The following is a 25,964-nucleotide window of genomic DNA, read 5'->3' as shown; positions in this document are numbered from 1 at the left end:
TCGATCTGACCCGCCTCGTGTGTGATGACAAACAGACGATTGTCGCCCTCGCCGAAGCCGTCGTACGTTTTGTTGTAGACAAAGGTAGGGCACATGAGTACGATGTAGTCAACCTTGCCCCGGAAAGGGCCGCGCAGCCGGTCCACTATGAATCGGGTCTTCCCGCATGACGTCGGGCCCACGATGAGAGCGTTAAATGGGATGTTTATCGGGTCCATACCGCGCTGCCGCAGCGCTTCGCGCACTTCGTGTCTGTGCTCAGTATTGTATGGACTCTAGCTGTCCTTTCATAAAGCTTTCGGCCACCACAAACACGTGACAGTTTACGGTACCCGTGCCGCTTGCCGTGCGTTTTATCTCGAGGTGCACACCGTCGCGGGTATTGACCAATCGGAGACCACCCCCATGGATTGCACTGTCGTCCGTCGTTCGAAGGTCGATCCACAGAGCAAACTTGTTATCGCCATAGAACGACTCGGGGCCGATTGCCGGGGCGGCAGGCGCTCCGCTGTGCCCCCCCCCCCCCCCCCGCCGGGGAGGGGCGGACGAACCGCCTTTCCGCCTCCCTCCAGAAATCCGTGGGGCGCAGCCCCTGGCTGAAGACCTTGTTTGGCATGCCGTCGATTGTAACGCGAACGCTCTTGATGTCGGGGTACACGAACTTCTCAGAGTCGCGAGCCCCTGCCGTGTATGGCTCCACAAAGAGGAGCAACAGACCACTCATAGACCTTCGCGGCAGGTTGACACTCTCGTTGATTATGCTGTCCGTCCCTTTGCTAATCACGAAGGTCTTGTGAAGGTTCACTTGCTCGTAGAAGAACGTTGTGCCTTTTTGGTAGGCGGCGGCTGCAGACCGGGCGAGGTTGTCGTCCCTCAGGCTTTCGTATTCCAGCTCTAGATTTTTGATGCCATAGGATAATTTGGTAGCATCGCTTCCGACTACTACCTGGTCAACCGTTGCGAGCGTGATCTCCAAGAGCAGCGCCTCGGAGAGCGCCCTTGGGTACAGTACGCCGTGGTCCGTCAGCAGAGAATGGTCTAGTGGGACGGTGTACTTCGCCCCGTGGGCGGCGTTTAGAGCGTTCTCCTTGGCGTTACTAGTCGCTTTATCGCCAGCCTTGGAGCGAAGCTTGCGCATGTTTTCTGACTGTATGCCCTGCTCCAGGCGGTCCTCTCTCTCGACCTTGGACAGGTAAAGCTCCTCATACGTCTTAAAGACATCGTAGCGGTTGGTGTCCTGGAGCGTTTCTCCTGCAAACGTGATTTTCAGGCGGCTCACGAGATTTCGGCCGACGTTGTTCACGACGGTATTATTTGCTTGGCCTGAGATGGAGAGATCGAAACCGACCCTCAAGGAGCCAGGCACGAGCGTGACGCCTTCCGATAGCTTTGGGACCGCCACATATAGCGTCTCGCCTGGGGAGGCTGTCGACGGGTTGAGAGTGACCCGGTGAACAGTTCTCTCGGCTTTCAACCCCAGAGGAGTTCTGGGTGTTCGTTGGGGGTCAAGTTTATCGCTGACTGACATCCCTATTACGTATATTATATATGGTATACGTATATGTACATAAAGTACAAAGCCGCGTGGCTATGGTGCGGACTGTTAGACATGTCTAATATAGCATAGCACGAGTTATGCGCACGCATCATGGGTGATGTTGACGTTGACATTGACGATACCTTGCCGGGTGCGTCCGCCGATCGCGGAGCGGGGGACGACGAGACGACGCCCCTTATCCCGTTTGACCCCGACGATGGGGAGTCGATCCCAATGACAAGCACGTCATCGCGTATGCATGCTGCGCATAGCATGGCTACGCGAAGCGCAACACAAACGACCGCCGAAACCTCGTTCACCACAGAGGGTGCAGCGACAAGACTCGGTCTCCAGTCCCTCAGGGAGGAATACCCAGACCTTAACGAGAATCTGATACGGTTCCAGTCAGACCGGAGGGGAAAGACGCTAATACAGCTTCGCAACCTCGGCAAAGAAGGTTGGACTAAACCAAGACAGCTGTTCAATGAGGACGGGGGCGTTCGACAGGACGTTGCAAAGCTGAAAGGCTTCAAGCTGGCGATGGGGTCCGTGGCAGAGATAGGTCATCCAGGAGAGCACAGAACGAGTCCAAGAGCTGCAAGGGGTGGTAGCCACAGACAGGGAGACCATCGACGACCCTAACACGTCAGAGAGTCGCCGCCAAGAGGCCCATGAGCGCAACGAAGAGAGGCTGTCCGAGATTGACGAACTAGAACGCGAAAACCGAGAGCTCGAGAACCAAAAGCCGCTAAGAGAGCGCATCATAGACATCTTCACAAAGTACGGCTTTACCGTCACCGCTATCGGGTTGGCAGTAGCGACGACGATCGCGGCCAGAGGGGTCGGTAACGGGCTTAAGGCTATCGGGAAAAAGCTAGGCGAGCTTCTCCCTGGGCTAGTAGGCAGCATCGCGAAATTTGTGTTTAAGGCTGCAGGAGAAGCGGTGAAATTCCTTGGCGAAAATGCGTGGCTGCTCATTCTAGCCGTAGCCGCGTTCTTGGTTCGCCGAATGCAAAGCAATCATCGGAACAAGTAATACGCCGCGGCCACCTCGAGTGCCGACGAGTGCCGCCTTGAGGGCGGTGTGGTCACCTTTTTCGCCCGGCCCGGGTGCGCTTGCCGTTCCGGCGGCAGTCATGCTATGCGCAGCATGCATACGTGGAGAGGGGGCAGGCGCCGCGCCCTCTGCGTGCACTTTCGCAGGGGCGGAAGCCTTGCTTCGCACCTCGCGGTCGATCCCTGGATCGGTCACGTGTTGCACCCTAGGATGCCCACCGGCCATGTTATGAGGACCGACTGGCTTTGTCTCGGTGTTGATCGCGTTTGCGCCGAGCGTCATGGAGTCTGTGGCTTTCCGCAGCTTATTGTTGTAGCCCACGACGCTTTGCGTGTTTATTACCAGATCGCTCGGCATCAGCCACACTCCTGGTGCAACCGCAAGACTCAGTCTCACCTTGGCCTCCTGCACGGCTAACTGGTACCTTTGCACGCTTTGAGCGATGTCGTTTTCTATGATCGCGTCTTCAAGCAGCTTCGTGAACTCCGCCTGCGCCTCCATGGCCGGCCCACCGGCCCCCGCGATAGAGGAACGGACGTTTACCTGCGCGCCAAGCACTGTGTAGACGAACGCCTCGACCGAGCGATCGATTCTTCCTAGCCCTGCTTTCGTCAGCCCCTCACCTTTTGGAGGCGCAAACCAGCTACATTGCACGCCCCCGTGGTCGTCGTTGCGTATGTAACCCACCTGCTTCCCACTATTGTACGTCCCACCTTCGTCGCTAAACAGATTGAGGTGGCTCGGGTACTCGTCCGCCGCCGTGTCGTCGCCACGGATCACGTGCACGTTGCGATACCCCTCCCCCGGGTAGAACACAAACACATCGCCTAGCCCGTGGTTCCGCCCGCCTTTCTATCGGAAGTCCGGCTTACGCGGCAAACCGAACTCTATACATAGACGCTCGAAAGCGGCCTTCTTGTAGGGGTTACCTTTTTGCGTGAACGGGCTGTCGCCAGGCAGGGGGGCGCCGAGCTCGTAGAGTATCCTCCGTGTGGTAAAGTAGGCGTGAAACCTTAGAAATCCCCTGATGACAGAGGGGAGCGTGGCGAAAGCGGATGCGCACCAGACCGCAAAGTTGAGTTGCTGTAGCCAGTACCCATAGGAAGGCTCCGATAGCCACCGGCAAGACTCCTTGGCGGACTTGTGCGTGACTACTGTCTCTTTGAATACGTCTCGGACCCTAGTCGTGAATGATTTGTCCTCAGCCACGTGTATCTCTAGCTGCGTGAGTAGTGGGGTGATGTCTGAGGCCGTGCTCTCCACGGGGGTCGCGGGCACGGCGTAGAGCAGCTTTTGCGCGAGGGTCAGAGACCTAGGGAAACCGGGTTTTGCGCGTTTGACTTGTTCGGCTATAGCGTGTTCGATATGTTCGGCTATAGAGGCTCCCGCCGCAGTTGCCGCCTTCTTCGTCTCTTCCACCTCCGTTCGGGGAACCGCCTCCTCGTTCAGCATCCGCCAGTCTTCCCAATCCATGCTCAGCCCTATTAAACACGAAGACGGGCTATGTTCAACACAATGGTGGTCCTAAATACTGTGCTCACCAAAGGCGAACAGACGCTCTTCTTCGAGCGGCCGATAAGGCGCCCACGCTTCGTGGCGCTCCGGCAGTGCTCGCTGTTTATAACAGCTGGTATAACCTCGAGCGGGAGCATCAGATAACGACTATAGCCTCCCTCCCGACCATCGCTACTCTGCCAGCCGGGCATCACACGGCCGAGTCCATCGTGGAAACGATCAACCGCGCTGAAAGCGAGATTCTGACCTCGAAGCTGGATCCCCTCACCGGGAAGATCGCGCTCATGCCAAATGGCGTTGCGTTCCTGAATGCCGAGCTTTGCGCACTATTTGGCCTAGAGGCTAAAGACGATCAGTTGGGGGAGCGGGGCCTCGCACTGCCCTTGGGGGGGGGGGCCACTTAAGGTGGCTTTGCCGAAAATAGAGGCCCTCTACATCTGCTGCGATATCGTAGACCGCGCGCAATGCCTCTCCTTAGGCGAGCCTTCAAACGTTCTCGCTTGCCTAGAAACCCGCGGGAGGCCGCACGAGAAAGTCGTCTATGGACCCGACATCCCCGTTTGTGCCGCAGCATCTTCCTCTGAGTTTGTCTCGAGTATCCAAATATGGATCAGGGATGACCGCGGTAGACGGGTGGACTTTAATTGCAAGCCTGTTCGCCTCGTATTAGAGCTAACCTAGGTCCGACATAACAAGCATGGCAAACAGCGACGTTAGCAGCGGTGCCATATACCCCTCGCTTCCCAGCGTCTGCCCCCCGGGGGGTACGCACACGACGCCTACCGCTCCGGCAAGCATCGGCGGCGACGTGCAAAGCTTCCGACTCCAGAAAATATGTGACACTCGGCTTTTTGGTTTGGATCGGGTATTCGTACCAAGACGTAGTTGGTTGGTCATATACAAACCCGGAGAATAAAGCGGGTAGACTTGGGGGAAAGTTAGGGGAAAAGCGGCGGTGATGGTGGGAGTAAAAAGGGGGAAAAAACTAGGGAGACGATTTGTATATGAAGCGTGTTTCGAATGATAAGGCCCTTATCACCCGCCCCTACACGCTCGTTAGTAATGCCTGTAGTGAAGCGTGGTGCATGCAATGGCCAAACCTGTGTAGCGCCTGTCTCCGGCTGAGTGCATGGCTTGGTCTGAAAAGTAAAAGGTAGCGCGCCGGGGAATGAGGTAAAGAGAAAAAAGTGGATAGAGGCTAAGATAGGAGGGGGAAGTGTGTAGTGGACAAAATGGTGCATGTGATGGTCCTGGCTAGCGGCTGTATGTGGTGGACTAAATGATAAATAAGTATGGGAACTTATGCATGTAGCAGGAAGGAGAGAGAATACGGGTGTCGTGATGTGGTGGGTAGTATATAGGATGTGTGGAAAGGAGGGTGTACATACCCGAGATGTGTATTGGCGGAGCTTAGATTGGTGTCTTGGAGGTATTCCGTATGCAGCGAAGTGAGGGGTTATGAGGGGATTGCGCTCGTGGTTATACGAGTATTAGATGAAAATAGATATCGTTGTTTCCGGTTCCGGGTATTGTACATCCGGGTATTTATTAACTAGGTTGCGGTTTGGTTTACAAAATAGGCAAAATATGGAGGATGAATACAATGAATGGCTATTTTATTGTACGGGAATATTTTGGAAGTGTTCTGTGCCAGATAGGATGACGGGGTGACATACGCTGAGAGGATAGAGTGTTGGTGAGGAGTCAGGTGAGGATATTCAGGGCAGTAGCGTGTGTTACGTAGGAGTCTCGTGCAAGTTTTCCTACGGTCATTGTTGAGGCCGGTATGTCTATATCTGGAGATGGTGGCTTGTTGTCGATGGAATAGAAGGACTGTTTTTATTGGTGTGGATATGATGTGTGGTACAGGGGACTCGTAGAATTCCTTTTCGGTTTGGATCGGGTATTCGTACCAAGACGTAGGGGCCTAAAGTGGTGTGGTAGTGAGGTGGGTGTGATCATATGGTATGGTGATGTTGGAGGGTGATGGTGAAGGATGGCTAGTAAGGTAGTGTAGAGTGGAGATGGTAGTAATGTAATTACGGTGAAGAGGTGGATAGGTTCGACTAGTAGGTGGTGGAGGGTGGTGAAGAGATAAAGTGGGACTATAGAATAGGTTGTGGTAGTGTGTGGTGGGTAGGTGAAAAAGCAAAAAAAAATAATAATGAGGTGTGGTATGGAGATGGCTAATGGCTGTGTTGGTGGGAAAAAATTTGGTACGGTGTATAGGTAAGAGTGGTGGTGAGGGAGATGTGTGTATAGTGGGGAGGGGGCTGTATGTAGGTGTTTGTAGGGGGAGGAAATTGGTTGTGGGGTAGTGTCTGGTGTAGGGTGTGGCTGGTTGTGGGTTGGTTGATATAGTTGTTGGATGCTATGGTGTGTATGTAGTAGGCTATGTGTGGAGGGGTAGATGTGTGTGTGGTGGGAGGGGGGTTGGACTGTATGTAGGATGTGGTGTTGGAGGGAGCGCTGGTTGTAGGACTAGTGGCTGCTGTAGGGTGTGGTTGGTTTGGTTGTTGTAGGGTGAGTAGTGTTGTGGCCATGAGGGGGGGGGGAAGGGGTGTGTGGTTTTGGTGTTGGCAGGGGTCTGGCTTGTGTAGGGTGTGTTAGGTGTGTATATTTTAGGTGAGAGTGTAGGAAAGTGTGAGGGGTGAGGAAGTGTATGTGTAGGTGTGTGGGGCTTAGGTGGGTGTTGGTGTTGTGTTGGGGTTTGGGATAATCGTGGTGGGTTGTATGATGACGTGGTATGGGTGAAGTGGGTATGGGGCTGTTTGTGGGATGAGGGGGTGCTTGTTGTGGGGTGGGTGGGTGGTTGGGTGCGGGTGATGTGGGTAGGGGGGTACTTGGGTGGTAAGCTAGGTTTGAGGGGGGGGAGAAAGGGGGTTGTGACATGTATAGAGCTGGGTGGTAGTAGTGGGTAGGTATGTTGTGTGGTAAGGATAGAGTAAGATTTAATTTGTGAGAGGGATGTGGGTATGTATGTGTTTGTACTATGTGTAGGAGGGAAGGTGGTTGTAGGCGGGGTGGTTGTGTGTTTTTTGGGCGTGTGGTGTTAGGGGAGTGGGGTAGTGTGGGGGTCTGTATGCCTAGGGGTGGTGGTAGTGGCATGTTGGGGTGTAGTTGAGGTGTGTAGGTGGGGTAAGGGGTGTGGGGTGCAGGGGAGGAGTGTGCTAGTGGTGTGGGGAGGGTGTGGGTAGTAGGGCGCGTTTAGTGGTAGATGTGGGGAGGAGGGCTGGGCGGTGAGGTGTGGTGGGAGTGGGTGCGGTGGGGGTGTGGGTAGTGGAGGGTTTGGGGGGTGAGGTGTGGGAGTAGGTGGGGAGTGTGGCGGTGTGGTGGAGTGGGTCGGGCGTGGAGGTGTGGGAGGGGGTACGTCTTGGGATCACAGATTGTGATACAGCACTTTCCCCGTATGGTACATAACTTTTTGGTTTGGATCGGGTATTCGTACCAAGACGTAGGGGCCTAACGTGGTGTGGTAGTGGGGTGGGTGTAATCATATGGTATGGTGATGTTGGAGGGTGATGGTGAGGGATGGCTAGTAAGGTAATGTAGAGTGGAGATGGTAGTAATGTAATTACGGCGGAAAGGTGGATAGGTTAGACTAGTAGGTGGTGGAGGGTGGTGAAAAGATAAAGTGGGACTTTAGAATAGGTTGTGGTAGTGTGGTGGGTAAGTGAAATAATAATAATAATAATATTAGGGCCTGGTAGGGAGATAGCTAATGGCTGTGTTGGTGAGGAAAAAATTGGTACGGTGTATAGGTGAGAGTGGTGGTGAGGGGGATGTGGAGTAGATAAGGCTTATAATTTAGCGTGATGGGTCTGTGTGTGTTAAAATGGTAGTGGTGCGGAGGTCGATTTCGGATTTGTAAGGTTATGGTTAAAATGTGGGTGATAATATATCGTTATGAGAGAGTGAGTGAGTGGTATTGTAGTATATAGGAAGGCGGTGATAGAAGATGAAGATGGTGATAGGTTGAGATGAGTAGGTGGAGATGTGGTTGTGTAGCGAATGGTGAAACTTAGTTTATGTTCGTGAAGTTGCAGTGTGAAGGCAGGGGAAGGGGTGATAGGGTTATCAGGTTATGTTCGGGTGGTTAAGATTATGGATTAGGACGACGGGTTAAGGTTGTTATAAGAGATGGTGTTGATAATAAAACGACATGAGAGTTATGAATAAAGGGTTTTTTTTTTGTTTAGTGGAGAAGGTAGTTAGTAAATATGGTATTATGTGGAGATTGAAACAGTTAAAATCGGTAGCTTGTGGCGAGTGTTGTGTAGCGGATGCGAAGAGGTGATGGCGGCATTAGTGAAATCTGATGAAGGAGGATAATGTGAGTGTGAACGGAATGATAAGCAGGGATATTGTGAGAGACTGTGTAGTGCTTTTGAGAAAGTGTGTTGTGTGTAGGGTAGGAAAGTAATATGTAGGATAAGAGAAAGAAAAGTGTTTAGATTGTAGAGAGGAAATGGTGAGCGGTAATGGAGAGGGTGAGGTATGTGTGGAGGTATGTATCTAATGAAGTGTGTAAATGGTATGATTGACAGGCGAAATTAAATGATAATAGAGTTTGAATAAGTGTTGCGAAAACGCCGAGAAAAAATAAAAAATACTGTAGCGGTGAAAGGGAGTATTGCGGACAATGGAAAATGATGCTAGTAAAACGGCGAGAAGAAGATGAAGTAGGGGCGCGGGAGGCGGCAAAGGGAGCGCGGTGAGAGTGGAGATGACGCTGAAACGTTAACAAGACAGGAAGATGAAGCGATAATCGGTGGTAAGAGATAAGGGGAAAAGGCAAAGGCATTAAGAAAACAACCGGCATGTATATGCAAAATAAACATAGCAAAATAAACCAATAAGACAAAAGTGTGTAGGTCATTTCAAAGAGCTCTGCGAAATGTAGAACTAAAGGCATATAACGCCAACCAAGACTTCTCATCAGGGGGCGAGGTCTATTGGTTGGTCATATACGAACCCGGAGAATAAAGCGGGTAGACTTAGGGGAAAGTTAGGGGAAAAGCGGCGGTGATGGTGGGGGTAAAAAGGGGGAAAAAACTAGGGAGACGATTCGTATATGAAGCGTGTTTCGAATGATAAGGCCCTTATCACCGAGATAACGAGATAACGCATCATCGACAGGTGCGGAAAAAGTATAAGCGCGCCCTTGCCGTTACCCATGCTGTGTCTGTGGCATCCGGCATCGCTGCAGGGGCGCTTTCCAGCGCCGGGGTGGGAGTCTCTTTGAGTGGGATAGGGGTTCTGATCGGCGGTCCGCTGGCAGGGGTCGCTAGGCTGGTCGGTGTCGTGGGCGTGGGCGCGGTGGTAGCCTCTAGGGGTCTTACGAGCAAGGTGGCTAAACACGAAGACACGATGGTTTTAGCGGAGAGTAAGAAAAACTCGATCAGCGAGCTGGTCTCTGAGGCTCTGCAAGACGGGCATATCTCAGACGAAGAGTTTCGGCCAATACTTCAGGGACAAGAGAGATACTACGCGCTCAAGGCCGCTTTCATAGCTCGACACGGCCTCGCATCGCGTGAGAAAAAAAGCAAGAAGGGGCCCTCCCTGGAAACACGCGAAAAGATGAAAAAGAGGCTGCGAGAAATTCGAGGAGTTCGGGAGCGAGGTGTTCGAGTAAAGCTCAGGTTTAAACGCCACGCCAGCGGCTTTGAATTTACGGCCGAAAAACGGTTATTCCGCGCTCAGGAGGTTGGCGGCCCAATCCACGTTCCTCGTTTTCACGGCCCTCAGGTCCTAGCACAAGGCGCTGTCGTCCCCGACATAGATTAATGATTGCTAACCATCGCTAATTACCCATCTAAGCGGAGTGTGTTTTGCGTAGATTTACTTCTGCTAAGTATCCATCTACGCGAAGTGGTCCCGGCGTAGATTAATAACCAGCAATTATTAATCTACGCGAAACGAGTTTCAGTGTCACTGAAAGTCCCCAGCCTGGAATGGGGCTGGGGGGTCGGAGGGGGGATTCGCGCCTCCCAAGCCTAAGACGGGGCTGGGAGGCCCGGAGGGGCGATTCGCGCCTCCCACTCGTTTCACTGAAAGTCCCTAATCCCCCCCGTTGTCAAATGAATATTAATTTTTAGGGGTGATGTTTACCGGAAATGTGATTTATAGTGTCAGAGTCATGTGTCGGAGCCGCAAAATGTTTAGAGTGTGATGGAAGGTCGAAATTTTGGTTGATATGAGCAAAGCTGTGCTATGTTTATGCTGTATTCCTTTCAGTAGCAATTAAAAGGTGTGTATTTGTTTTGGACTCTGTTTATAGGTTTAACGCCGGGCAATGTAATAAATATAAGTAATAAAATATTTTTAAGTCACGTTGTTTAGAAATCGAGTCGCTGTTAACCCTTAATTATACTTCAAGAATTGCAAATATTTCTTCTGCTTTCCCTTTGTCCGTTACCGCAATTCCTTGGGGTTGATTTCGGGGACTCCTCGGTATCGTTTCGGGTCCGGATCATTTCGGGTCTTGTAAAGACCTACATAATGATTATACGATTATTGTTGACTTCGGAGGTAACGCACTTAATGCTTGCCGAGCTAGTGGGCATGACAACCTGATAACACTTCATGCGTGACCAGAATGATTGACAACATTCCAATCATTTTTGCACTTACTTCCTTAATACCAATTCTGGCTATACCAGAATTTCACTAGACCTAGACGATACCTATAGTTACCTGCTCCCGAAGTCAGAGCTAACTTTCTACCGGTGGTTGATGAATATGGAACGAGCATAGGTGCTTGATTTACGATTCACAAATATCTTGAAAACAATATGGACCCGTCTACCATTGGGGGAGGGGCCAATTCCCGTTGACTCATAACTAAACAAAACGCATCATCAACTCCCGGCATAAGTTGGCGGTAAATTGACTAAAATGCTAAAGTTATAAAAATAGCAAAACCAATCACCTAGTGTTAATTTCCCGCTTGGCGAGTAATAGCGCATCGCGACTCCAAGCAATAATTTCTCGCGTAGAAAGTAGTAGCGTAGCCCCGACACCCTGCGATATTTTCCCGCGTGACATTACACTTAAAAAAAATTATAAAGCTAGATAAGGATAGAGAACACTTCTCGGCCTTAATGGAATGTTTGTATAAGCGTCCGCTCACAACGCGAGTCTTCCTCTAACGAGCAAAATGGCGGCCGGGTATGAGGTAGACCATGGTAAACTGAAACTCAATTTTCTACACGAAAGTCACCATTCCACATGGCCGCCAAAATATTTTTGAAAACCTGAATAAACTTTCAGTTGAGCCTAAGCCCGCTTGTTCTCGTAAAATGAGAACTCGGATCGGTCTAGGTGATGGACTAATAGAGGGGAGTGCCGTGCCTCCCACATGCATTGAATCCGTGGTGTAATTTGAAGTGTTATCAAAGTTGATTCCACACAAGTGTTACAACAGACATGGTATTGAAAATTTTAACATGACGAATGCGTAGTCATTGTACGTGGAACCGCCCGATTCGTGTTTAAAAAGCCTGGCGGCTAGTGACTGTCAGGAAATTCAGAATATATTTCGCGCTAAGCAAAAAGAGCCCGAATGACAAAGCAAAGTAGTTCTTGTTTTGTGTAATTTCTCAAATTTGGAACGTTTAACGTGGTTTTGAATTAGCCCAGTACCTGTGTTCAGACTGAGCTAGACGTTCTTCGAAGTTCTTAAAAGACAAAAATTTCGGTTGGAACAGTCTGAACGAATTGTAAATATATATATATTTTTAAACAGAGGTGTCACTTTGAGAATTTCGTTCGTCAGGTCTGATCATATTATGTAAGTATGCTATACGGCTCTTGGGCTCAAGCGCCGCCTAGCGTGAAACGGCTAGGACGGAACATATGTTCAGCTGTGCTTACCTTGCAGTGTCACGTGAGGTCTTAGTGCTTATTGGGCATTACCTTGTGAAACACGTGGCCAGCTGTACTTACTTTGTATTTACACATGCAAACGAATATACGCAAAGATGTAATTAAACCCGGCTCTATGTAACTAGCTGCAACAGCGGTACACTGAAAACACATCTCGTGCGAAGTACACCTATTCTGTATCACTTGCACCGCGAAATTGGACACAACCATATTTACAATTTAGGAAGGTAGGTACGAAATTTCTTATCTCCTACCGACTCCCTCTGAATTTGAACCCATTCCCAAAAGTTCCTTACTCGCATCGCATTTAAGTCCCTCTCCTTATATCAGGATTCATCCATTTACCCCTGAACCGGCCTATACTGCCTTGTATTTCTCCCTCAAACCATAACTTCTTTCTTTATCATGAACTTTAACCCATTCATCCCTGATCTGGCCTATACCGCCTTTCTAAATCCTGGTCCTAAAACCTGTTTTCTCGATGGCTTATACCTCCAGTATTGCTTTGCTTCTTTTTTATTCCCCGAGTCTTTTACTCAAAAGATTTGAATGTCTATTTTTTCTTAACGTCACAAAACAGCAATTGTTTCAGCTTAAACTTTCGTTTAATATCTTAGTTTGTTCATTTTCTTTATCCTGATCTTTGACGCATTCTCTGCAGCACTGGAATTGCATTATACTCCTGATTTATTTCTTCTTTCTAATTCCTTAACTTCGCTCACTTAACTTCGAAAACATCCGTGTCTGAAACGGTACTGCGACCGAGTACCAGCATGAATGCTGACGATTCATACTGATTTTTTCAGCCATCCAGATCCACTTCGTTTTCTATTGATATTGTTTTTTAACTCCTAGAAAAATGAAGTGGCTTTATTTAGTCCTCCTCGGTATCGTCTTAGTGCCGCTGGTTATTAGTAAAGGGGACGTAGAAATAAGAATCTTGAGCGACTGGAATACTGGCTTTGAGGGCTCCCTGTTGTACAAAGTGACCGAGGAAGTGGATGGAGGCTGGGAAATAACTCTCAGCTTTGATCAACCGCTGAGAAAACTCGAGATCTGGGAAGCTAAAATCAAGTCGACATCTGAAGACAAGTATTTGAATAATGCTTAACGCTAGATATTAAATAACCGGTCCCTTATCTTTCCACACTTTTAAACTCGGGAATGCGAAGCATGTACGAGTTATTGTGGGGACTCCGATGTCACTCCATCATTGGATCACTAATCCGTAAACTTTTTATGGTCTTTCTGTGCTTTTGCAACACAGCAATCCTTAGGTCATCCTGTAAAACTTCCGGTGTTGATCAGGCATCGGCCTGTGACCGCTACAGTCATTTGTTTTTATAGCCGTAAAATATATATAAGCTAGTATTTTCAGAAAAGTCTTCCATGTGGGTTGAGCGAACGCATGCGCCTTTGTCACCAACGTCAATCGACCTTTAGTACTTGCCGATTCGCGTCTCTGGGTTTTCGCGTTGTTTGTTTGAATTTGTGCTGGGGGAGCGACTAGTAAAACTGCGACTTTTAAGTCCGAGAAACACAAGGTAAAGGATCTGTTATCTGGATCTCTGATCGCAGGGTAATAAGAAAAAAGCCTCTGTTCGAAGGACAAAATAGAAGAGGATAGATTTCCACAAATTACTTTTTCACAAATTTTCCCAATCAACTAAACTAAATATGAAACAAAACTCGTACAAACATATGGCACCCACCTCTTCATCGAATAACGATTTTGCGCTTTTCTAGAATGTTAATAGCATATAAAACACATTGTATGACAGTAGCGTGATCAATTATTGCGGGTTTTATTTTGTTTCCGGAAAGAATATGCTGAAATTTGACATGCTAGCAAAAAGCTTTTCGATCATTACGATACCAATAGTAACAAGATCTTGCGAGCAAGATTTTAGTCGGGCTATTGTCTGAACATAGACTAGTGAAGACAGCTAATGTCTGACTTATTACTCTGAACACCAACCGTCATGACGTGTAATTAAAAACAAGATGCTTGGGAGGCGTTTAGCGGGGTGAAGTCTGTAAAAGATGGAGTGTTTAGAACCTTATAAATAATTTCCATGATAAACAAATGCATCTAGGGTTTGTGAATTCCAGTAACAACAGAAAAGCAAATGGAATAAAAAGAAATGCACAGCAGCATCTTACAATACAAAAAATGTTTTCAAACCTCAAGATTTCAGCTCTTATTATCATTTTATTGATGATAGGAAACTCCATGTCCATGCATTGATTGGTTAATATAATTAGTATTGGCAGATGCTTCAATTTGCATTACACCCTTAAGCTAAATATGTAGTATGAATTATTATAGAGAGCTCTGAAATAGTTTATAAAATCATTAAACGATAATACCTCTAACAATACACAAGATCCTAGAGAACTGGCCATACCAAACAAATCTCTGGAATGAGAATCAAATGTTTTAAATCTTCCATTGGCAGTACAATAAACAGCCACAGTATTTGAACAAACAGTCAAAATGAAAGACCTGTATTTTTCTCTAATAATGTTTGTAAAACATTATCAAAAGACACAGAATAGTCAAAACCTTCTGTCACCATACCATGTATACTGCCAGTGTAGCTTGGACTGTATTGAAGCTGATAGTTAATGTCAAACATTGTGATTGATTTCAGGCACTTCTGTCAACATCAAATATGATATTGTCTTGACAAAGCTGATAAACTGGTATACAATTCATTACCAAAGTTCATGATATTGACCAAATACAGTGAGGTAGAATTGATTATTATGATCTTATATATGAGGGCACACAAAGACATGGCCCATTTCTGTCAACCTCGCTACCTCGATACAGTAAATGAATCAGAAGCATCAAGATAGCTGAATACAGTAAAAGTATGGATATTTTCAAGAAAATGAGGCTTGAGAAAAGGTTCAAAATCTTGAGACACCCGCCTAATGCGTGAGAGTTTACAGCTATAATAGATACACACTGGCGACTACATTTGATCCATATAATGCTACATTTCCTTCACTATATGATGCAATTGTTGTTTTAGTGGAATCAATAACAGGGCCAGGATAGTTTCTACAAAGATTAAACTTGCATCAATTCTCTCTGTGAGTGACATTTTTAAATAATATGGCTGCCGCTGAATTGATAATCACACCCACATTGGCTTCATCGACTTTCCATTTTACTTTATTATTCTTACTCTGCCTCTGTTTATATGAATATACCTTACTTTAAAATATGCTGACCAGACGTCGTGCTCACAAATCCTTCGTGATAGAATGAATATTTCTTCGTAATACCGGTAGTCATAAATTCGAGATGACTTTGCTAAATTTTTCACGATATTTTTTCGAACAAGTCTTCTTATGTATCTGCTTTAATGAAAAGCACGTGCAAGCTGTTTCTTTGGAATCCCACTTGGTTCTCTGCTTCGTCTTCTTACAACGAGAGAGCGATGGTTACCAAACAAAACAAACTTTGCGTATCGAGATCTAGTTCCATGATCGTGAATTAAAGATAACTGTGCAGCTTTTTCTAATATATCACAGTCATTTGATGCATCCAAGAAAGCTGGAAAGTAGCGATAAAACAAAAACACCAAAACTAAAAGACACGCTCGATAGATAATGGCGGATCTAGAAAGTTGGAAGCGTATGACGCACGTGGCTTCGGGCTTTGCCAAATAAGGATATTGTTGCGCAATTTTTCAATTTTGTGGCGGAGGAAAAAACGGAAAAAAACTAAATCTCAAGTCGGCCTACCACAGGTAGCCCGACTAATAAAATTAATTTTACTTACTGGTCTGCTCGGTAATGGCACGTTAGTCTAGCAGTGCGAACATTGGTCTATGACCGCAGCTTCCCGGGTTCGATTCCCACTGAGGGCGCTAATTCTTTTTTTTATTATTATTATTATGATAATAATTAATTATACTGTTCTTGGTGTGTCATGACATTGAAAGAAAAAAAAAAGGTATAAGGACATTTTTATGTACTCTCAGCATCTTGGATGTGTTTATACTTTGTTCACTATCCTGTATATCTTTTATGCACACAAGAACATAACTAGGAAAATACATTTGAATTCACGAGTTTGCTCAGAGAGCCTTTGATTTGTTATTACAAGCTGTCTCGGAATAAGCGAAAATGTATTTTATAATCCCGTGAACATTGACTTAAGATCACCTTTTTTTAATAACCAATTTTAAAGAAACAAGGCTCTTAATACAGCTTATGGCCGGCAGGGCGCCTCGCTCCTCGGGATTACTGGGAAATTTCAATATAACGGCTAGAATGGCTTTCATGAAAACTTGAATCGCCAAAATCCGCTTTACAATATAGCTGATAGTAGAAGATCGAGAAAAACTAACTATTACTCGTTAAGACACCAGCAGACGCATAGGTTTAATGCCACACTAAACGTTTTTCTAAATTTGTCACTGTTAAATATTTGTATTGTTTGAATTAGTAAATGTTGCGCTTAACCTGTAATTCAGCTCTCACGCTGCTAAAAGTTAAATAAACATATCTACTATCTCTATCTAAGTGGCTAAGACAGTAACATTTTCTTGCTTTTTCTCCGACAGGAAAACTTTCGTTATCAGTAATTTTGGCTGGAATACTCATCTCAACGAAGGAAGCGTTCTGGAGATGCCGTTTAATGGTGTGAAAGGCGCGAATGGTGGAAGACCGCACGTGACTGCCACGTTCCACGCAAGAGGTGACGAGGAAAGCGGAGACGGTGATTTCATGCTCTAGACATGTGATTGCATTGCCATGGGTGTGCCCTAGGGTATCCCGATGTTACCCCTTTTTAGGCGCAAAATATATTGATTAAAGGATAAAGTATCAAAAGTGGTTATTTTTAAAACTATTTTTTTACTCCCGATAACTCAATCCCTACCCTGGTCCCAGAGCCTCGAGCGTCTCTCTATTTAGTGGCCAGCGAGGCTGTGGCCACTAAATGGAGAGACGCACGAGGCTCTGGAACCAGAGTACTCAAACCCTCGGAGGGTTAAAATTGTTTGCTGAATGCCTTTCTGAAAATAAAGTTGTTTAGCTTATGAAGCAAACTGAAGGGCTAATGTTTGAAACTTCAGTGAAACAACTGTTTCAGAGAGTCGTTTAACACAAAACAATGACCGCTTGTTGATCTAATTCCCTGTTTCTACAAAGCATTGACATTTAAGGGAAAGGGTAGCGTGAAAAATGAATTTTCTCATAAAAAATCGAACTTCAGTGTTTCTACATGTTTGAAATGGAGGTTAAAAATGACAAAAACGCACAACCTGCTACAGCGGGTTGGCTCCTAACCGGTTGGTCAACCAGCTACAGCGGCTTGGGGACCATGGTATACTATAGGAACTTGAAGGTTCTCAACCCGCTGTAACGGGTTGACGCACAACCTGCTACAGCGGGTTGGCTCCTAACCGGTTGGTCAACCCGCTACAGCGGCTTGGGGACCATAGTATACTATAGGAACTTGAAGGTTCTCAACCCGCTCTAACGGGTTGACACTCATCCCGCTACAGCGGGTTGGCTTCTAACCGATTGGTCAACCCGCTACAGCGGCTTGGGGACCATAGTGTACTATAGGAACTTGAAGGTTCTCAACCCGCAGTAACGGCTTGACGAACAACCTGCTACAGCGGGTTGGCTTCTAACCGGTTGGTCAACCCGCTACAGCGGTTATAGTGTACCATAGTATACTATAGGAACTTGAAGGTTCTCAACCCGCTGTAACGGGTTGACACTCAACCTGCTACAGCGGGTTGGCTTCTAACCGGTTGGTCAACCCGCTACAGCGGCTATAGTATACCATAGTATACTATAGGAACTTGAAGGTTCTCAACCCGCTGTAACGGGTTGACACTCAACCTGCTACAGCGGGTTGGCTTCTAACCGGTTGGTCAACCCGCTATAGCGGCTTATGGACCATAGTATACTATAGGAATTTGAAGGTTCTCAACCCGCTGTAACGGGTTGACACTCATCCCGCTTCAGCGGGTTGGCTCCTAACCGGTTGGTCAACCCGCTAAAGCGGCTTGGGGACCATAGTATACTATAGGAACTTGAAGGTTCTCAACTCGCTGTAACGGGTTGACGCACAACCTGCTACAGCGGGTTGGCTTCTAACCGGTTGGTCAACCCGCTACAGCGGCTTGGGGACCATAGTATACTATAGGAGCTTGAAGGTTCTCAACCCGCTGTAACGGGTTGACACTCATCCCGCTACAGCGGGTTGGCTTCTAACCGGTTGGTCAACCCGCTACAGCGGCTTGGGGACCATAGTATACTATAGGAGCTTGAAGGTTCTCAACCCGCTGTAACGGGTTGACGCTCAACCTGCTACAGCGGGTTGGCTTCTAACCGGTTGGTCAACCCGCTACAGCGGCTTGGGGACCATAGTATACTATAGGAGCTTGAAGGTTCTAAACCCGCTGTAACGGCTTGACGCACAACCTGCTACAGCGGGTTGGCTTCTAACCGGTTGGTCAACCCGCTACAGCGGCTTGGGGACCATAGTATACTATAGGAGCTTGAAGGTTCTCAACCCGCTGTAACGGGTTGACACTCATCCCGCTTCAGCGGGTTGGCTCCTAACCGGTTGGTCAACCCGCTAAAGCGGCTTGGGGACCATAGTATACTATAGGAACTTGAAGGTTCTCAACTCGCTGTAACGGGTTGACGCACAACCTGCTACAGCGGGTTGGCTTCTAACCGGTTGGTCAACCCGCTACAGCGGCTTGGGGACCATAGTATACTATAGGAGCTTGAAGGTTCTCAACCCGCTGTAACGGGTTGACACTCATCCCGCTTCAGCGGGTTGGCTCCTAACCGGTTGGTCAACCCGCTAAAGCGGCTTGGGGACCATAGTATACTATAGGAACTTGAAGGTTCTCAACTCGCTGTAACGGGTTGACGCACAACCTGCTACAGCGGGTTGGCTTCTAACCGGTTGGTCAACCCGCTACAGCGGCTTGGGGACCATAGTATACTATAGGAGCTTGAAGGTTCTCAACCCGCTGTAACGGGTTGACACTCATCCCGCTACAGCGGGTTGGCTTCTAACCGGTTGGTCAACCCGCTACAGCGGCTTGGGGACCATAGTATACTATAGGAGCTTGAAGGTTCTCAACCCGCTGTAACGGGTTGACGCTCAACCTGCTACAGCGGGTTGGCTTCTAACCGGTTGGTCAACCCGCTACAGCGGCTTGGGGACCATAGTATACTATAGGAGCTTGAAGGTTCTAAACCCGCTGTAACGGCTTGACGCACAACCTGCTACAGCGGGTTGGCTTCTAACCGGTTGGTCAACCCGCTACAGCGGCTTGGGGACCATAGTATACTATAGGAGCTTGAAGGTTCTCAACCCGCTGTAACGGGTTGACACTCATCCCGCTACAGCGGGTTGGTTTCTAACCGGTTGGTCAACCCGCTACAGCGGCTTGGGGACCATAGTATACTATAGGAGCTTGAAGGTTCTAAACCCGCTGTAACGGCTTGACGCACAACCTGCTACAGCGGGTTGGCTTCTAACCGGTTGGTCAACCCGCTACAGCGGCTTGGGGACCATAGTATACTATAGGAGCTTGAAGGTTCTCAACCCGCTGTAACGGGTTGACACTCATCCCGCTACAGCGGGTTGGCTTCTAACCGGTTGGTCAACCCGCTACAGCGGCTTGGGGACCATAGTATACTATAGGAGCTTGAAGGTTCTAAACCCGCTGTAACGGGTTGACACTCATCCCGCTACAGCGGGTTGGCTTCTAACCGGTTGGTCAACCCGCTACAGCGGCTTGGGGACCATAGTATACTATAGGAACTTGAAGGTTCTCAACCCGCTGTAACGGGTTGACACTCAACCTGCTACAGCGGGTTGGCTTCTAACCGGTTGGTCAACCCGCTACAGCGGCTTGGGGACCATAATATACTATAGGAACTTGAAGGTTCTCAACCCGCTGTAACGGGTTGACGCTCAACCTGCTACAGCGGGTTGGCTTCTAACCGGTTGGTCAACCCGCTATAGCGGCTTGGGGACCATAGTATACTATAGGAACTTGAAGGTTCTCAACCCGCTGTAACGGGTTGACGCTCAACCTGCTACAGCGGGTTGGCTTCTAACCGGTTGGTCAACCCGTTACAGCGGCTTGGGGACCATAGTATACTATAGGAGCTTGAAGGTTCTAAACCCGCTGTAACGGGTTGACGCTCAACCTGCTACAGCGGGTTGGCTTCTAACCGGTTGGTCAACCCGCTACAGCGGCTTTGGGACCATAGTATACTATAGGAACTTGAAGGTTCTCAACCCGCTGTAACGGGTTGACGCTCAACCTGCTACAGCGGGTTGGCTTCTAACCGGTTGGTCAACCCGCTACAGCGGCTTGGGGACCATAGTATACTATAGGAGCTTGAAGGTTCTCAACCCGCTGTAATGGGTTGACACTCATCCCGCTACAGCGGGTTGGCTTCTAACCGGTTGGTCAACCCACTACAGCGGCTTGGGGACCATAGTATACTATAGGAACTTGAAGGTTCTCAACCCGCTGTAACGGGTTGACACTCAACCTGCTACAGCGGGTTGACACTAGTATATATATAGGAACTTGAAGGTTCTCAACCCGCAGTAACGGCTTGACGCACAACCTGCTACAGCGGGTTGGCTTCTAACCGGTTGGTCAACCCGCTACAGCGGCTATAGTGTACCATAGTATACTATAGGAACTTGAAGGTTCTCAACCCGCTGTAACGGGTTGACACTCAACCTGCTACAGCGGGTTGGCTTCTAACCGGTTGGTCAACCCGCTACAGCGGCTATAGTATACCATAGTATACTATAGGAACTTGAAGGTTCTCAACCCGCTGTAACGGGTTGACACTCAACCTGCTACAGCGGGTTGGCTTCTAACCGGTTGGTCAACCCGCTATAGCGGCTTCTGGACCATAGTATACTATAGGAACTTGAAGGTTCTCAACCCGCTGTAACGGGTTGACACTCATCCCGCTACAGCGGGTTGGCTCCTAACCGGTTGGTCAACCCGCTAAAGCGGCTTGGGGACCATAGTATACTATAGGAACTTGAAGGTTCTCAACTCGCTGTAACGGGTTGACGCACAACCTGCTACAGCGGGTTGGCTTCTAACCGGTTGGTCAACCCGCTACAGCGGCTTGGGGACCATAGTATACTATAGGAGCTTGAAGGTTCTCAACCCGCTGTAACGAGTTGACACTCATCCCGCTACAGCGGGTTGGCTTCTAACCGGTTGGTCAATCCGCTACAGCTGCTTGGGGACCATAGTATACTATAGGAGCTTGAAGGTTCTAAACCCGCTGTAACGGCTTGACGCACAACCTGCTACAGCGGGTTGGCTTCTAACCGGTTGGTCAACCCGCTACAGCGGCTTGGGGACCATAGTATACTATAGGAGCTTGAAGGTTCTCAACCCGCTGTAACGGGTTGACACTCATCCCGCTACAGCGGGTTGGCTTCTAACCGGTTGGTCAACCCGCTACAGCGGCTTGGGGACCATAGTATACTATAGGAACTTGAAGGTTCTCAACCCGCTGTAACGGGTTGACACTCAACCTGCTACAGCGGGTTGGCTTCTAACCGGTTGGTCAACCCGCTATAGCGGCTTGGGGACCATAGTATACTATAGGAACTTGAAGGTTCTCAACCCGCTGTAACGGGTTGACGCTCAACCTGCTACAGCGGGTTGGCTTCTAACCGGTTGGTCAACCCGTTACAGCGGCTTGGGGACCATAGTATACTATAGGAGCTTGAAGGTTCTCAACCCGCTGTAACGGGTTGACGCTCAACCTTCCTTTTCTGCAGGTGGGCTCATCCTAGACCCCACGGCATGCTTCCTCGTGGTTTATAATTACAAGCACAGGAACCCCGTAAAATATGCCAGGGACTAGATTTCTGTAATGGCAGGGGATTTAAAGAAGGCGAATCACGCCGCCTTTTTATACTCCCACACAATATTGACTGAATCCATTTACATAGGCTAACTCAAGCAAGAAAACTGAGAACTTTAACACCACAAAAATGGCAAAAAAAGCAAGCCGCTGTAGCGGGTTGACCAACCGGTTAGAAGCCAACCCGCTGTAGCAGGTTGAGTGTCAACCCGTTACAGCGGGTTGAGAACTTTCAAGCTCCTATAGTATACTATGGTCCCCAAGCCGCTGTAGCGGGTTAACCAACCGGCTAGAAGCCAACCCGCTGTAGCAGGGTTCCCTTACGTCAGTCTCTCACCACAGGAACCCCCATTTGAACGCCAGGAACTTGGTTGAGTAAACAACTAGAACAACAAAAACGTTACAATGGTACACACCGACTTGGGCATGCAAACGATCACGCCAAAAGAAGATGTTATTTGGCTAACCCAGGCGCGTACCCCCTATGAAGTGCAGGGTTCGCGCGAACACCCCTCCCCCATACCCTTCTGCACTGCCGAAAAAAGGGCAATTTGTAGGATCGTAAGATATTATACTTTTCCTATATGATATCATTCCCCCCCCCCCCCCCCCCTGCAAATCCTGCCTTTGCTCTTGAACCGGACAAAACATCAATGTAATATTCACAACGCTAAAATCCATCTCGTCTCGATTGAAAACATGGACTGGTGATTTAAATTTGGCCTAGCTGAATAAGTAACAATACCAATATCGTTAAAACCAGCACATCCCTCAGTTCAATGCTCATTTTATCAGCCTATCCTGACATCTAAAACCTGTCCGAGTTCATGTTAAGCCTGGTGGTAAGTATTTGGCTAGCTGGAGAAGCAACAATTACTAATAACACTGAAGTCAGCTCAGTTAGTCTATTGCTCAGTATGTTAAAACTTACCTTGACGTCTAAAGCCTGTCCGACTTGAAGATCTGTAATTAGTATTTGGCTAGCTGGACCATTTGCCCGCTACTCCGAACAAATAAAAGATTTGCGTATGAGTTTAACTCGCTTCATCGCCACAGTTCACCCTACCAGTTTAAAGACTTCGCGAAGCAAAGGTAAGGCATTGGCTTAGTAAAAGAACTCAATTTCGACGGAGAATGTGAAAGTTCTGCATATACCAACGCCTAGTAATAAAACAATGGTGCTAACACGATTCAAGGGCATACAGCTCCTTACCGAAACAGGTTAAAATTGCATATTTCGTCGCTTGAATGTGTTCTGATGCCTAAAATATTTATTTCAAAAGAAGCTGGGAAAAAATTATCTGTTCCTTTTTCCCAGGGGAGACCATTCCTTTTTTGTGAACTTTAGAAGCACACTAGCATACACACATTGGCACCAGTCGGGCCAAGACGGGACGCTAGCACAGTCTATTACCCGTGCAGTTCGGCAACCATGGACAGCTGTTTCGTCCTTATTAGGACTCGTCAGCATGGCATAGCCGGTTTGCCTCAGTTAAACTTCATCGGCAAAATAAACTGCAGGGCGACTTCGACTCGAACGAAGTGCTTTAAACCACAGCTTAGATCCATGTGGGATCTAGAGCTGCGACCGGGCTAGCGTGATGCCAATTGTGCGGATCACGCATGCGACCTTTGCTAGTCTAAAACTCCGTCGGATAGCCAAATTATCCTTGCGAGTATGTATACATAAATGTGACGAGTCCTAACAAGGACGAAACAGCTGTCCATGGTTGCCGAACTGCACGGGTAATAGACTGTGCTAGCCAATGTGTGTATGCTAGTGTGCTTTTAAAGTCCACATTCCTTTTTTCCCAGCCAACATTGGTTAGGCATTTTTCCCCCAGCCTGCAGCGGTGGTTAAGCATTTAAAATTGCCCGTATGGGCGATTTTTCTCCCAGCAAACGAGGGGTATAACATCTTCCTAGCCAGCAAAAAAAAAAAAACGGGCTGCGGAACTGATATTTTGTGAAACAGATCTGTTTTGTGCCCTTGACAATTTAAAAGTACGAGAAAGTATCAATTACCATCGGCTGATTTGGATAAGTTATTTCGATGATGTTGATTGCATTTGGTAAAAGAAGTTTTAATGTGCGTTTTTAGACAATTTATCTTATTGAACCAGGGCCGTAGCAGGAGGTGTCACCCCAATGTTTTCAAAAATTATAATGAAATGACCAAAAGGGGCGTGGCTATGCCCCCAATATTTTCTTACATTTTTGTATTATGCCTCCCACCCCCAATTTTACGTGGCCTGCTACGGCTCTGTGGACATAAAATGTGTGTCTGACAATTGCTCTTTTAATGCCATCATTCTCGAAAAACTAGAATATTTTCCCCGTGACGCGTTGTTGTATTGGCCATTCTAACGTTGCGAGATGGACTGGGTCGAGTTGATAAGCGAACAGCATGCTTAGACGATTTTAGTGGACACAACTCAACATGTCGTAAACTGGTAGGTTTTGGCAATTCCTCTCGTCTTCGTTAGTTAGATTCACGACAACAACTTTGGCAACGTTCGTCGCCATGTTAAATTGCGTCCTCGAAAATTTTCCAGCATGCTGTTCGCTTATCAACTCGAAATCCCCACGCAACCTAAGAATGGCCAATTGAAATAAGACTCTTCATTCAGGTTGTAAAATAAAAATGAAGTGGCTCCTTCCAGTGCTCATGACCGCGGTCATGATACCGCTGATAGCAAGTAATGTAAAAGTGGACATCAAAATTTTGGGCAATTGGAAGACTGGCTTTAATGGCTACCTGCGGTACAATGTGACCAAGGACGTCAAGGAGGGCTGGGAAATCACTATAGTCTTCAGCAACCCTGTGGGAAAACTTGAGATTTGGGACGCAGAGATCGAGTCAGTTTCCGGAGATAGGTAGGTTGATCCTAGCCGTCCATCTGTCAGTCTGCCCCACTATTTGTCTGTCTATCTGAACTTCTGTCTGTCCGAAGTCCGTCTGTCTTGTCTGTCTTTCTCAATGCCGTGTATCTGTCTGTCCGTCCGTCCGTTCGCATGTTTGTCTATAAAAATTATATTAAACTTTATTTTCTAGAACAACGTTTGTAGTGGAAGAAAAGGACTACAATGAATATCTGCGAAAAGGTCGCCTATTAAAGATGGCGTTCAACGGACGCAAGGACAAGCGCTTCCCAGACAAACCTGACGTTTCCGCTACGTTCCAGGCAAAACCAGAAGAGGAGGAGAGTGGAGACGACGAATTCAGAGTCTGAAGCATTAATATAATTTTGCAGGGACGCTGTGCTGTACTCCCATGACAAAGTACGCAAACAGATGTACTTGATGATGAAAGGCATAATAAAAGACGCAATGCAATGCCCTTTGCTGTTGCAATTGTTAGACGCAGCTTAACACTAAGTAGGCATTGTAAAGGGACCCCGATTGTCCCCTTAAAATCAGAAGGGCTTCGCACCTTAGGCAAATGCCAAGTGAGGGGAAGAGGAGTCAAGATGACCTCTCTAGGAGGCAAAAATGTGGATGCTCTTATCTATCCTTGTTCCCAGGCGGCGCGCGGTCTCTTCTCCCTTTTACCAGTCCCTTGCGCTTGCTAAGCAGTTTCCTGCGGAGTTGTTTTTATCTTTGTCACACAATGCTCAAGCGTATAGCGTGACAGAGAACAGAGAGAATGAGTAATTTACTTATACATAGGCTAGCATCTTATTTTTCAAGAATGATTTGATTTTGTAATAGGCAGTGCGTGTTGTATGACATGCTTTCAGGCATTTGCAAGGAAGAATGCTGTTTTGGGAAACGTTGAAATTAAAGTGTTAGTCAACCCGATGAACAAATATGGGTCAATATTTTGAACCTGTTTCTAAGTAAACTGAGTAAAAGATTTGGCAGAATGTTTGCTTTAGAAAATGAGTAATGGATAAGCGAACCAATCACGATGGAGTAGTAATTGGCACAGAAAGAGCGAACATGATAAATGGAATAGCACCTTTTCAACAGTGACTTACCGCTTTTTAAAAGACAGATGGCACAGGTCATTTCAAGTGAAAAAAAAACTTAAAATAAAGTAGATTTTGC

General features: G+C 47.6%; 2 protein-coding genes and 1 long non-coding RNA gene across 3 annotated transcripts; all 3 read left to right on the top strand.

Moving 5' to 3' along the window:
• Positions 1-6,173: 6,173 nt before the first annotated feature.
• On the top strand, positions 6,174-8,951 carry LOC125559159. The gene is made up of 2 exons (XR_007306390.1): positions 6,174-6,238; positions 7,878-8,951. It is a non-coding gene; the product is annotated as an uncharacterized LOC125559159 (long non-coding RNA).
• A 3,143-nt stretch (positions 8,952-12,094) lies between these two features.
• LOC116608974 (endoglucanase A-like) lies at positions 12,095-16,847 on the top strand. The gene is made up of 3 exons (XM_048721116.1): positions 12,095-12,223; positions 12,852-13,088; positions 16,580-16,847. The coding sequence occupies exons 2-3, from the start codon at positions 12,856-12,858 to the stop codon at positions 16,749-16,751; spliced, it is 405 nt and encodes a 134-aa protein (XP_048577073.1). The 5' UTR covers positions 12,095-12,223; positions 12,852-12,855; the 3' UTR covers positions 16,752-16,847.
• Positions 16,848-22,868: 6,021 nt separating this feature from the next.
• On the top strand, positions 22,869-25,254 carry LOC116608968. Its single transcript, XM_032370063.2, has 3 exons — positions 22,869-23,006; positions 24,545-24,791; positions 24,970-25,254. The coding sequence occupies exons 1-3, from the start codon at positions 22,943-22,945 to the stop codon at positions 25,145-25,147; spliced, it is 489 nt and encodes a 162-aa protein (XP_032225954.2). The 5' UTR covers positions 22,869-22,942; the 3' UTR covers positions 25,148-25,254.
• Positions 25,255-25,964: the final 710 nt, after the last annotated feature.

This window comes from Nematostella vectensis, chromosome 13 (genome assembly GCF_932526225.1).
Source record: "Nematostella vectensis chromosome 13, jaNemVect1.1, whole genome shotgun sequence".
NCBI classification, from domain to species: domain Eukaryota; kingdom Metazoa; phylum Cnidaria; class Anthozoa; order Actiniaria; family Edwardsiidae; genus Nematostella; species Nematostella vectensis.
The sequence above is the reverse complement of the archived record's forward strand: the minus strand, read 5'-3'. Positions and strand labels throughout refer to the sequence as shown.

Bases quoted from the DNA above. Each gene is read 5' to 3' on its own strand.
- LOC116608974 (XM_048721116.1), top strand. From the start codon at position 12,856: ATGAAGTGGCTTTATTTAGTCCTCCTCGGTATCGTCTTAGTGCCGCTG. The intron at 13,089-16,579 runs GTATTTGAATAA...TTTCTCCGACAG, and splicing joins AAGTCGACATCTGAAGACAA to GAAAACTTTCGTTATCAGTA.
- LOC116608968 (XM_032370063.2), top strand. From the start codon at position 22,943: ATGAGTTTAACTCGCTTCATCGCCACAGTTCACCCTACCAGTTTAAAG. The intron at 23,007-24,544 runs GTAAGGCATTGG...CTCTTCATTCAG, and splicing joins AAAGACTTCGCGAAGCAAAG to GTTGTAAAATAAAAATGAAG. The intron at 24,792-24,969 runs GTAGGTTGATCC...TTTATTTTCTAG, and splicing joins GAGTCAGTTTCCGGAGATAG to AACAACGTTTGTAGTGGAAG.